General features: G+C 36.3%; 1 protein-coding gene across 2 annotated transcripts in view; it reads left to right on the forward strand.

Moving 5' to 3' along the window:
• The window catches only part of ipo11 (importin 11), a 170,283-nt gene that overhangs the window by 122,728 nt on the left and 34,700 nt on the right, over positions 1-12,855 (forward strand). For both annotated transcript variants that reach the window (XM_016291746.1, XM_016291747.1), the window contains exons 23-24: positions 5,503-5,582; positions 7,614-7,694. In XM_016291746.1, coding sequence (XP_016147232.1) covers positions 5,503-5,582; positions 7,614-7,694 — 161 coding nt within the window. The remainder of the gene's footprint in view (positions 1-5,502; positions 5,583-7,613; positions 7,695-12,855) is intronic.

Consider the following 12,855-nt stretch of genomic DNA (forward strand, 5'->3'; position numbering starts at 1 on the left):
TGGATATTGGAATGCGAGTGAAGTACATAATAAATAATAATTTGCCATTCAAATACATCGCGAATACAGAAACATTTGATTTTGTGTGGAATGAGAGACCCAATGTTGGTTTCAGTTTAGTTTTAGCCTAAATGAATTCGTTTTGGCTTGTTGTTTATATTGCTATAGCTTCATATATTTTTAATTCTTGTTCTTTTCTAAATACTGTTAGTTGAAGGGATTTGTTTACAGTGTTTATTATAATGTTTGTAAACATTTTGCGTCGGCATTAGGCCTATTTCTGAATGAAATAATAAAATGCGACTTATACGCGACTTGTTTTTTCCCCCCCTAAAAAACACTTCTTCTTTTTTTTATACGCGTAGCGTATTTTAACCATGCAGCAAACCTTTTTAAATATTTTGATAAATTACTGAAAAAAATTAATAATTAAATTACTTTTTAAACCGTTTAACTGATTGTATTAATCGGTCAAAATTCTTACAGTCGGTTAACCGGTTAAATGATTCAAATGAACATCCCTACTACCGTACACCTCAGAGTTTATATCTGAACTATAAACTTTTATCCCAGTACTTCTGTGATTTGAATGTTTGTAACAGACATAATGATACTGTGTGGCTGAAAAGACTGTGAAGCGGTTTCATTCATGACAGACAGCTGCTCTCTTTAGGTCAACGGCAGTGCGAACGCAGATTTAAATGTTCAAATCACACTGATGTGATCGTACGCTGCACGGACGAACCACGTGATCACAACATTGTGATCGCACACGTCAAAGGTTGAGGAATGAAACAGACGAATCATTGTAATTTAGGAATAGAATCACGTTGGTGTTTGAATCGTGTTCACGATCTTTAACGATCTATTAAATTAAAGTGCTTAGTCATGTTGGTGGTGAAACCTTTCTTGCAACATGTTTAGCTATCACAGATATTATACTTAGCTTTTTTGGCTTGTGATCGCAAATGTAGCCAAACTTTGGAGCGCTTGGTCCGGTCCGCACAGATGTAGAAAAAAAAACGCATAGCAATCGATAGGCGAAATCGAAATTTTAATTTGACAACAAGTATCCGATTCCTAACCTTAAGTATCGATTCTGGAATCGATTTTCGATTCCCAACCCTAATGATGTATGGATTGATCATGATTAGCAAAGTTGAATAGTTTTACATTATCACATGCTTTAGTAATTATATATGTAGTCCCTTTCCCATCCTTAAGATTGTTTAAAAAATTAGATGCAGATCTTTGAATTCATTCATTTTAAAGCTTTGTTGCTGACAGATAGATGTCTTAGGCCATTTTCTCTCATCTTATGTTGTTTTTGTGTCTCGCGTCATGTGCTTCTGTTTTTTTTTTAAGACATTGTGTTATGTTTAAAAATAGTTTAGAAACATTCTGTTCAAATCCTTTGCTCTCCATAGCTGTTATGTAGCTTTTAGTTGTTCAGGTGAAATATTTACTAGTCAGTTTAAAAAAAATTATGTAATTGTGCTCATTTTTTGTTGCATTGCTGCTTATATTGTTAGATTGGCTTATGTATGATAATTACCTGTTCATTTTCTCATTTGTAATTTGCATTCGATAAAAGTGTCTGTATATGTACTTTTGTACTATTTCACTTACACTGAAGTTTTTTTTGCCAGTAATGCATTTACATGAAGTTCATAGTTAAGGCTATTTAATTGCCATTCAGATTGCTTATACAGCCTAAAACTGACATGAAACTAGAGGGGGGGAAAAGATTTGAAGTAGCTGTATAGCAGCATGTTTAATCATGCCTTAATGGACTGGTCATTATATTATCAGAGGGTGCAGGGTTTAGTCACAGCAGGATTAGCTCATAATTCAGTCTGTCTGCATTAGTCCAAGAATTCCCAGCTAATTATGCTCAAACATGGATTTGAATACAAGCTCCACAAATATTCATTTTACAGTTCCCTGTGGTATCAGTAATAGATTTCAGAGAATCCTTGCACTTTGTTCCTTCCCCCCAAAAAAGCTTAGCTTTTATGGTCTTCCTGGGCGTTTTTACATAAACTCCAGTAATGGCATTGCAGACATAATGATTGTGTTTGCCTGAAAAGTGGCTTTATTTTGATTTATGTGAGTGCCATTGTCGTGACATCACACTGTGCTGTTAGATGTTTTTTGTCAACTTTTTTGATCAAAAAAATAAGCTTTGAAAGGGATGAAGAATGGCAGCTCTTTTAACGATGTATATTTGGTATTAATTGTAATGTATAATGTAACCTGAATGGTGCTGCACAGGTTGGTTGAGCTAATTCATTAAGTGCTACCAGACCTGCTAAATGACATGACATCATTATATAAATATATATATATATATATATATATATTTTGTTATACTCCGATTCCATGGTTCACCTAGGCATCTTCACAAAAACCTATGGTAATGGCTGTGAGAAGAGATATTATGATTGTTTGGTGTTCTATTGATTTATATGAAGGTGCTTTTTTCAATTTAAGGCAGGCTATTACATACAAACTGTGGTAATGCAAAAACAAATAATATTTCAGTATTTATTGTGTGGTGATGATTTATCAACCTTTAAAAAACTTGAGCTGTCCCGCAGTTGTCATTTCCACCACACTAAAGAAAAATGGAGGGCTATTTTTGAAATTAGCTATGAAATTAGCATTCACAAGACTAAGAACATAAGTGACTTTTTATTTATTTATAGACTGTCCACCACAGAATGCTTGTTATTTCAGTATAATTTGAAATATGATGGAAATTACTTTTTCATAGACAAATAAACTAATCTGAGTGTGTGTTTTAACCTGCTTTATTTGATGTCTACAGGACCAAAAGTGGCCGTAGGTGAAGAATCACCCAGGAGTTCTATTGTCTATGGCTTTATTGGCATCACTTTGATGGAAATAACATCAGTCACTCCATTTATAATCATTGTACCGGCACATACATTAAATCTGATTTGTTTACACACAGCCTGAAAATACCTGCTGACTAATTATGAAATAGCAGGTTTGTAAGTATGAGCCCTGTTACAGATTGAAGATCTTTATTCCCTCCATCTTTATTCTGTTGTTCAGCTTATTTTTCCCTCTGTGTAATAACAGTGTTCATGATGCACTTGTTACGGTGCTCTAGAGGCTGAGCAGAGCTGCTGTTCTTCTGATGACATAAATATTCATGGACTGCACGAGATGGTAGAAATTAAATTGATCCGTACCTCATCATCATTATCCGACTACGAATCATGGCTAGGGGAAGCACAGGAGCGTTTTCATTTATTTATTGTGAAATGGGAATGATTTTAATTTTATTCAAATAATTTGAATTTCAAGCAGTCTGTGGACGGCATTCTCATGATAGTGCGGTAAAAGGAGGAAGCGTAAAGTGCTCTTGTACAGGAAATGGACCACTCAACACTGTTGGAAAAAAAAATCCCATTTCAGAGAAACCAGCTGCTTTATCTGAACAGTGTGGGGCTGTTATTACATGTATGTATATGCATGTATATGTCTGTGTGTGTGTTTGTGTGTAAAATTCTTAAACATATCAAATTCAGCATTGCCAACACAGGAAAGAAATTACTTTTTAAAATGTATATTAAAATAGAAAAAGGGTTATTTTTCAATTTTGCAATAATGTTTCACAATATAACTGTTTTTACTGTATTTTTGAGCAAATGGTGAATTGGTAAGCATACGACATTTATTTTAAAATCATATAAAAAATCTTAATTCCAAATATGTGCGTGTGTGGTCACTGGATTTTCACTAGTGATTTGTGTATCTTTCTGTCCATCCTGCTGTCAGAGGGTCTTGTGATGTTGAGTTTGAACATAACCAGCTCAGAAAAGCAATTTTATCTTCAGATCATCAGCTGAGAATGGCAGAAGTGCTGTGTGTGTGTCACCGTGTGGTTGTGCAGAATGGAGACCCTCTTGACCTTTGAAAAATACAAAACACGCTGCTGTTCCAGGCACAATTGAAGCAGTGATTCTGCCATCTCTCATTGCTGTTAACAATATAAGGGTCACCCCATCCTAAAGCCCTTGAAATTCACATTTTGACATTTTGGCGCCATTTTTTTCAGCTGAGGTCACCATGGCTTTGTGCAAGGTCATCTGCAAAGGGAAGCCGGGACAGTTGGCCTCTGCTTTGTCCTGATTTTCACAGTAACCCCTGGAAGTCCACTAAAAATAATTTGAAAAGATAATATTAAAATCTTATTTAACAGGATAAAGGCCACATTTCAATTCAAGCTCAGTAAGATCAGCCACAACATCTAATTGAAAGTACTGCGTCAAAGTGATTATTGTATTCCATAGCAACTAGCAATAAAAATAGCAAGATAAGCAGTGGATGAGTGGCTTGCTCCTTGCTTGCAGTTGCTCTGTGGAAATAGACTTATTGTTCATTGCTGTACTGATGTGTATTGATGTAATTGCTACTGTAATTGCTGTATGATTATCTCTTTACTTACAGCTTAGTGTAGTGTAAACTTGATTTATGTGCTTCACTAGACCCCCAAAAGGAACATAGGGATGTCTGAAAAGGGGCCAATTAAAATGAATTACATATATTGATAATAGCTGAGAAAAGTCTCAATATGATCTTCATTCAAAGACATTGCAATATTTTAATGAAGACCATGAATAGACAACACAAGGTGGCTTTAGATGTCAACATTTTGTCAATGTTTTATATTTAGCTTTTTTCTTAATTATTATTATTCTTTTTTTTTTTGACACAAACATTGCTTGCTTTTCACATTTTTATTCAAAGTATCCTGACATTTTTTTGATCACGTTTCCATAAAAATATCAAGCAGCACAACTGTTTTTAACATTAATTATAATAATGAGAAATGTTTCTTGAGCAGCAAATCAGCGTATTAGAATGATTTCTGAAGATTCAAAGTTCAAAGAAGCAAAAATTCAGCTTTGCCATTACAGAAATAAATTGCACTTTAGAATTTAGAACTTAGAATGTCAAAATATGAATTATTTTAAATCATAATAATATTTCAGAATCTTTCTGTTTTCCTATGTCTTGATCAAATAAATCCAGTCTTGGTGAGCATAAGAGGCTTCTTTCAAAAACATTATAAAATCTTTCAGACCCTGAACTTTTGAATGGTAGCATGTTCACAATGAATCCCACTTAAACTAACATGTTGTTTTGGCATTCCTAGAGTGAATAAGTTGCAAAGGTGCAATGTCTGCCTCTGCAGGTATTTCCTGTTGTCTTGGCTTCTGTCTGCAGGAGTGTGAGTTCTGGATGAGTCAGAGTTGCGGTGTTTGGAGTTGTCTGTGCTCCAGACTGCTGTTTTGTTATATGAAATGTAGCCATTTTCCTGTCTTTCCACACACAGCTTCCGTCTCCCTCACTGCTGGTGTTCATGTTCTCTCCTAACTGTTATTTTTCTCTGATATATTTCTATAGATATTGCCCTGTGATATTGCCAGGCCCTGGTATCATTCTTATTTTGTTTCTCTATTTCAGAACTGAGCTCGGAGAACGTGCGCACATGCTTTCAGATCATCAATGCCTACATTTATCTCTCGGCTACAGATTTCTTACAGGTAGGAGAAAAAAGACTTAAAATAAGAAGACATTCAAAGATGGGAATGGCTGTGTGAACATAACCTTATTTGCACTTTCTCAAAAGATGAATGTAAAGATGCATGTGGCATAAATCAGAACAGACTAGTGTGTGACGTTTCCGTTTGGGGTATTTTTTATAATGAGTGACTTCTACAGGGTTGGTTTTGTTTGCAGGACCTTTTAAGCTCCATAATTAAAAAAAAAATAATACAATTCTATGCAACTTTTTAGATTTTGTGTACATAACGGTAAGTAAATGAACAAGGTGTGTAACAGGATGGAAATAATATGTAATGTTATCTCAACTGAAGATTTTGACATGTTTTGGTATTTTTAACCATCTCCTGAAAATTTGACATTACACTAAGTATTTTTTTTAACAAAGCATTATTTAAATTAAAGTCGGACAAATCCTCAGAATTCATCACATTCATTGCTAAAACTTGATGTTTATGTTGTCATTTTCCCATAAAAAAAGTTTTTTGGAGGATGATGTTATCTGCCTAAGAAAATGGTTGTTGTTAATTAAAAGTACACCACAATACATTAGCAGGGTTAAAAGTGACTTTGAGGTCTCGGGAACAATCAATTAATCATAAATTAAAAGAGATGTTTTATTGGGAAACTTGTAATTGGATAATGGAAAAAAATTATGAAACATCCAGAATTTTTCTCATAATTAAAATTTTTTTTTTTTACTTTGTTAGAAGGTGATTGCCAAAATGGCAACAGACACTATCAAGTCAACAAGCACACATTTGTTTACTTAATTTATTATGATGAAAGAACATTAACTAAATATTTTCCTTTTTTTATTCTTTTTTTTAAAATTACATTTCAGTATTTTAATGTTTAATTGAAGCGATAAGCCCTAAGATGTTAGAACAACTAAGCAGGGGCATAGTTTGTGGGGGGGATGGGCGGGAGGTAACAGTTATCAGCACAATATGACTGAAGCACAGTTCTTTTAATTGTGCACGAACAGCGCGAATCACCATGTACTCTGCAAGCATTCGCCAGCGTGCTCGAAAAATGTGATAAGATTTGAGTGAGCCGTTCCCATTGTGAAGCTGATGGTAAAATGTGTGATCTATTTGAATTCTATTGAGAAATTGCCACTTTAAAATGCTACGGTGAAAGTCGAACATTATCTAAAAAAAGGCACGTGAACCGAAAAGAGGAGAAAACATAATCTTGCACCAGCACTAACATATATTAAAATCGTTTTTAAACTACTCATGACCGCCTTTACTAGAATTTATCACATTTTATTGTAGGCTTATTTATTGTGGTAAGTTTTGGCTAACTTAAGGGAATAGATTTTTCCCTGTAGATTTATATTACATCTGTGCCATGTTGTAGCTGTTGTTTCTAAATGTGCAATCTCTTGTTTTTCATAACAAATGCTATATAGAATAATAATAATACAAAAAGTAATTATTGGCCTGGTAATGATTAATAGGCTAGCCTTATTATAAAAAATGCTACAGTGAAGAACTATGGTACATTTTCATAAGAGCAAGTACAAGTCAGAATCGAGAGCCATGTGTAAAATGGGTTCTAATGATGAGCGATGGAAAAACCTGGCCTTCAGATATTCCAAGAGATGGCATAGATTAAATCATTAAGAGCCTGATGTACTGTTAAGGAGTAAGAAATAAGCAATATCAATATAAGAAAATGTTAAGTTAGATTGACTCCGCGTGGCATTTTGAATTAGAACATTGTCAAACTATAGCCTATAAGTGCCCTACATAATATAACCTATGTAAACAAATAATTGATTACTAGGCTGTTACTTGATTGCAGTGTTGATGTTATCAACCAACTTTGCATGTGTGGATGATGTAATAAGGTCACAAGTGTATGTTATTTTACAATGTCTTCAGCCAGTCGTAACCAAGGACTGGAACTATTCTTCTTATAACCAGTATATTAAGACATATTTGATGTACTGCATGACAGAAATGATTGCGCTCTGTTTTTACAATGTGGTCATCTCTCTCTAGAACTATGCTGAAGCCCTTTGCAGATCTTTCTATGAACTGCTGAGAGACATCACTACAGAAGGCCAAGTCCAGGTTCTGAAGGTACGACTCAATCCTTAACGTTCTTTCTCAAACAGCCCGATCCATCCTTCCACACAAGACTCTTTTGTGCTCGTCTTCTTGACACTCTGTTGTGAAATAAAGTGCCCCGGCACTGCTGCGGAATAATGACTAGAAAACGCATTCCTCAACCCTGTCATTTTGGTTTTGAGTAGACCACAGTTAGCTCAGCTTTTTTTTGAAGCCCTTCTCGACTTCGCTTGCTTTAGCTAATGCACTCAAGCTCTTAGATCTGACAGAAGAGGCGTGCTTTTTGACACTGTTTCCACACCAAGATTTGGGGCAAATTTTTACTTTGAAGAAATTATGAAAGGGCTACGTGCAGGACCCCAATATTTTATTAACTTACTTTCAGCCATTTTAATTACTTCATTTAACAATGTGACCTCTTGGACCTTTTGTAGCACATATAATTATCATACAGGGGTCATACGGCTGAAGTCTGTCTGATGTGGGCTTCAAAGCAAGGTTCTTGTCCGCACTGCAGTTCCGGTGCTCTGGAGGCGGGGGGACAGAGCGTTGTGGAACGGCTGCCAGGATGCTGCCATTAGAGATAAAGCTTTTCGTTTTGGCCTCCAGCTGCTCCTTCATAGGTTAGCAGATGCTCATCTGAGACCCCAAGCCAATTTGGAGCATGAAACGCGCCCTGCGCCTCCGCAGAAAAAGCTGGAGTGCTAGAAAAGTGACATTACCAGAAGTTTTGGATATTTGTGTTTATGTTAGTGTCGTATTGTGGCGGCATTGTTGTTCTGTCATCACTTACTTTCAACCATTTTAATTACTTCATTTAACAATGTGACCTCTTGGACCTTTTGTAGCACATATAATTATCATACAGGGGTCATACGGCTGAAGTCTGTCTGATGTGGGCTTCAAAGCAAGGTTCTTGTCCGCACTGCAGTTCCGGTGCTCTGGAGGCGGGGGGACAGAGCGTTGTGGAACGGCTGCCAGGATGCTGCCATTAGAGATAAAGCTTTTCGTTTTGGCCTCCAGCTGCTCCTTCATAGGTTAGCAGATGCTCATCTGAGACCCCAAGCCAATTTGGAGCATGAAACGCGCCCTGCGCCTCCGCAGAAAAAGCTGGAGTGCTAGAAAAGTGACATTACCAGAAGTTTTGGATATTTGTGTTTATGTTAGTGTCGTATTGTGGCGGCATTGTTGTTCTGTCATCTCTTCAGGGAATTGTGAAACTTTTCTAATTAACTTTAGTCATTTTTCTCCCTCAATCCTAAGTAGCGTGGAGCGCAGGTGTGTGCGCACATTTTACGCCCTCTGCGTCTTCCATTGTGCCAGCAGGCAGCATCTTTCCACCAGAGTGAAGGCAACTTTAATTAGAAAAAAAACGAGCCCAAGGTTATCGGAGACATACATGTGTATTTTTTGACAGTTTGATAGAAAGATTCGTTTTGTGCCTTTTGATGGTGAGAATCTGCGTGTACAAGACGTCTGTTGAAAATAAAACGTATGGTATTCTGGAGGAAAAAGCTACAGCATTCTCAAACTGTTTAGATTGGTTGATTGTTACTGAATCCCTGTATATTATACTTTCAGAACCATTTTTGGACATTTTACGCCCCCTGCGTCTTCCATTGTGCCAGCAGGCAGCATCTTTCCACCAGAGTGAAGGCAACTTTAATTAGAAAAAAAGCGAGCCCAAGGTTATCGGAGACATACATGTGTATTTTTTGACAGTTTGATAGAAAGATTCGTTTTGTGCCTTTTGATGGTGAGAATCTGCGTGTACAAGACGTCTGTTGAAAATAAAACGTATGGTATTCTGGAGGAAAAAGCTACAGCATTCTCAAACTGTTTAGATTGGTTGATTGTTACTGAATCCCTGTATATTATACTTTCAGAACCATTTTTGGTGGTCCTTTTGTCCCCACCATATCTTATTTGTTGTCTTTTACCAGCAGCCATATCACCCTGTAGCCCAAGACTGGTTACCCACTGAAGCTAAGCAGGGTTGAGCATGGTCAGTACCTTGACGGGAGACCTCCTGGGAAAACTAGGTTGCTGTTGGAAGAGGTGTTAGTGAGGCCAGCAGGGGGTGCTCACCCTGTGGTCTCTGTGGGTCCTAACGCCCCAGTATAGTGACGGGGACACTATACTGTCAGCAAGCACCGTCCTTCGGATGAGATGTTAAACCGAGGTCCTGACTCTCTGTGGTCATTAAAAATCCCGAAGAGTACACGAAAAGAATAGCGGTGTGACCTCGGCATCCTGGGCAAATTTGCCCATTGGCCTCTGATCATCATGGCCTCCTAACAATCCCCATATCTACTGATTGGCTTCATCACTCTGTCTCCTCTCCACCAATAAGCTGGTGTGTGGTGGGCGTTCTGGCGCACTATGGCTGCCGTCGCATCATCCAGGTGGATGCTGCACACTGGTGTTGGATGAGGAGATACCCCCTGACAATGTAAAGCGCTTTGAGTGCCTAGAAAAAGCACTATATAAATGTAATGAATTATTATTATTATTATTATTTACCAAAAAACAATAAATACATGAATAAATACATAAAACAAGATTTTGGGTAGAATGTCCGAGCGCCTCTTTTCCATACAATGAAAGTACCGTAGATGGTGATTTAGGGCTTCACAAATGAAGGAGAAAAAAGCCTGTAAAGTTGTCAATAAGATGTTTGCTATTTTACAAATCTTCTGAAACCATCCAAACAGAATTCGCTTTCATTTTTGTGTTAAAAAATGGTCCAACATTTTTCAGCATCATTACTCCAGTCTTCAGTGTCACATGATCATTCAGAAATCATTCTAATATGCTGATTTAGTGCTCAAGAAATATTTCTTCTTATCAATGTGGAAAACATATATTTTTTTCAGGATGCTTTGATGAATAGAAAGTTCAAAAGAACCATATTTATTTGAAATGAAAATATTTTGTAATGTTGCAAAAGTCTAACAAATGTCTTTGTTAGAAAACATTTTGTAACGTTGTTACAAAAGTGTAACAAATGTCTTTACTGTCAATTTTATTCAATTTTATATCAATAAATATATTCAGATAAAATCATTTTCTTTAATAAAAAATCTTTCTGAACTTTTAAACTGTAGTGTAAATTCAGTATGTTTAAGATAGCGAATGACTTTAGAAGACTTGTAATATAGCACACGTCATATAAAAGATTTGAAATACTCCTTTATCCTTTTTTTAATCTTGGCAATATAAATCACCATCCACTCTCACTCTATAGAAAAGAGCAGCATGAACATTTGCTTAATACCTCATTTTGTGAACAATTAAAATAATACAGCTCTGGAATGAGTATATAACATCGTCTTTGGATGAATTGTTCTTTTAAGGGTTAATAAGTTAACATTTTATAAGTCTGTACATATCATACAACCTGTCAGACCTGCACTCCTCCGTTTGCTTCTCAACATGGGAGCTGTTCTGAATGCATTAAAGCGTCTGTAGGCAGTGAAAGTCTCAGACGTGTGGGAAGCCATTCGATTAACCTCACAGAGGATCCCCTGCCTTCTTACACCACAGGTAGCATGTTCGGTACGTAAATCATTGGGTCCATGGACAAGAGCTTTGTAACTCCCTAATTAACTGTTCGTTTAAATCAGCAGTATCTGGCGGCGCTGCTTTCACTTTATTGACGTTTTAATTAACAAAGAAAGAAAGGGCCATCTTCTCAGTAAAATTTGTTTGGTGAGATGCCGCTGAAGTCCAAGGCTAAAGGACAATGAGAAATGACAGGCCATTTAGCTATCAGACGGTGTACACGCATCAAGGACTTTACAGTTCGTGTCCTTTTATGACAGAAATCACCTTTGTCAAGAGAAACTCATTTTAAGGGACTTCTGTTAAGAGCACTCAAAAATCAGAAAGAGATGTTGCTCACCATGTCGATAGGATTTGTCAGGATTAAAGTGATAGTTCAGCTAAAAATTTAAAATTTGTAATTTATTCATATTATTTGTCAGTTTCAAACTTGTATGACATTTCTGTCTGTTGAATACAAGTAGAAAATCTGTGCGGATTTTTCGATTCCATGCAATTTCAGTGAGTGAGAACCAAAGCTTTCAATCTTCAAAATGTATACAAAAGTGCACATTGTGTGTGTGTGTGTGTGTGTGTGTGTGTGTGTGTCTTCCCCAAAAGAAACAAAGGCATAGTTTACAACAACATGAGGGTCAATAAATAATAACAGAATTTATATTTTCAGCTGTACTATCCTTTAAGAAAACTTGCATGAATCTAGGGCTAGCTTGAATTATTTCAGTGAGGTTTAGGAAAATGTTTTTGGCCTTCTATCCACCCTGGCCAGGACATCCACTGGGAAACATGTGGTAGTTAGTGATTGATTTGAAGAGCAAACTGTGCAGCTGGAGCCAAGTACAAGTGGGAGCCCATAGGAGTGTCCTTGGATGCTCACACACACTGACCACCAGTGCCCAGATCCTCCTCTGAGAAACATTCTTACAACTACTTACTGAACTGATGTGGTTAGTGTATTACTATATGATGGATTGTAAAGGAATGTTCAGAGTTCAAGCTCTATTAACAGTTACAGCATAAGTTGATTACCACAAGAAATAGTTGTGACTTTTAAGCAAAAAATACTGGTTACAGTAAGACATTTACTTGTAAATGGTGCTTTACAGATAATGGATTGCACTGTATCATGTTTGTCTGCAAGTCATGCCTATAGATTTGTGACATGTAAGCACATATAATTTTACTTAAAAAAAAAAAACTCGCGTGCTTTCATTATAAGTGCATTACTGCATTTTTTTAACTAAAGGAAAGATTTAAGTACTGTTCTGCTTTTAATATCTTTAAGTTTTTTTATTTATTTTAATAATAATATTTATAGTATTAATATTATATAATTATTTATAATAACATTTTATTTTATTTAAACCGCTTGTGGTTTCAACAAACCCATCACTTTATTAAAATTTCACCATCCAGTTAGGCTCATCAACCATAACTCCTTCAAAAACAACTAGAAACCTTGGAGTTATGATTGATGATAAGCTGAATTTCTCAGACCACATTGCTAAAACTGCCCGTTCCTGCAGATTTGCTTTATACAACATTAGGAAGATCAGGCCCTTTCTTTCAGAACATGCAACACAACTCCTTGTTCAAGCTCTTGTTCTATCCA

The sequence above is a fragment of the Sinocyclocheilus grahami genome, unplaced genomic scaffold (assembly GCF_001515645.1).
Source record: "Sinocyclocheilus grahami isolate Dianchi unplaced genomic scaffold, SAMN03320097.WGS_v1.1 scaffold276.1, whole genome shotgun sequence".
NCBI classification, from domain to species: domain Eukaryota; kingdom Metazoa; phylum Chordata; class Actinopteri; order Cypriniformes; family Cyprinidae; genus Sinocyclocheilus; species Sinocyclocheilus grahami.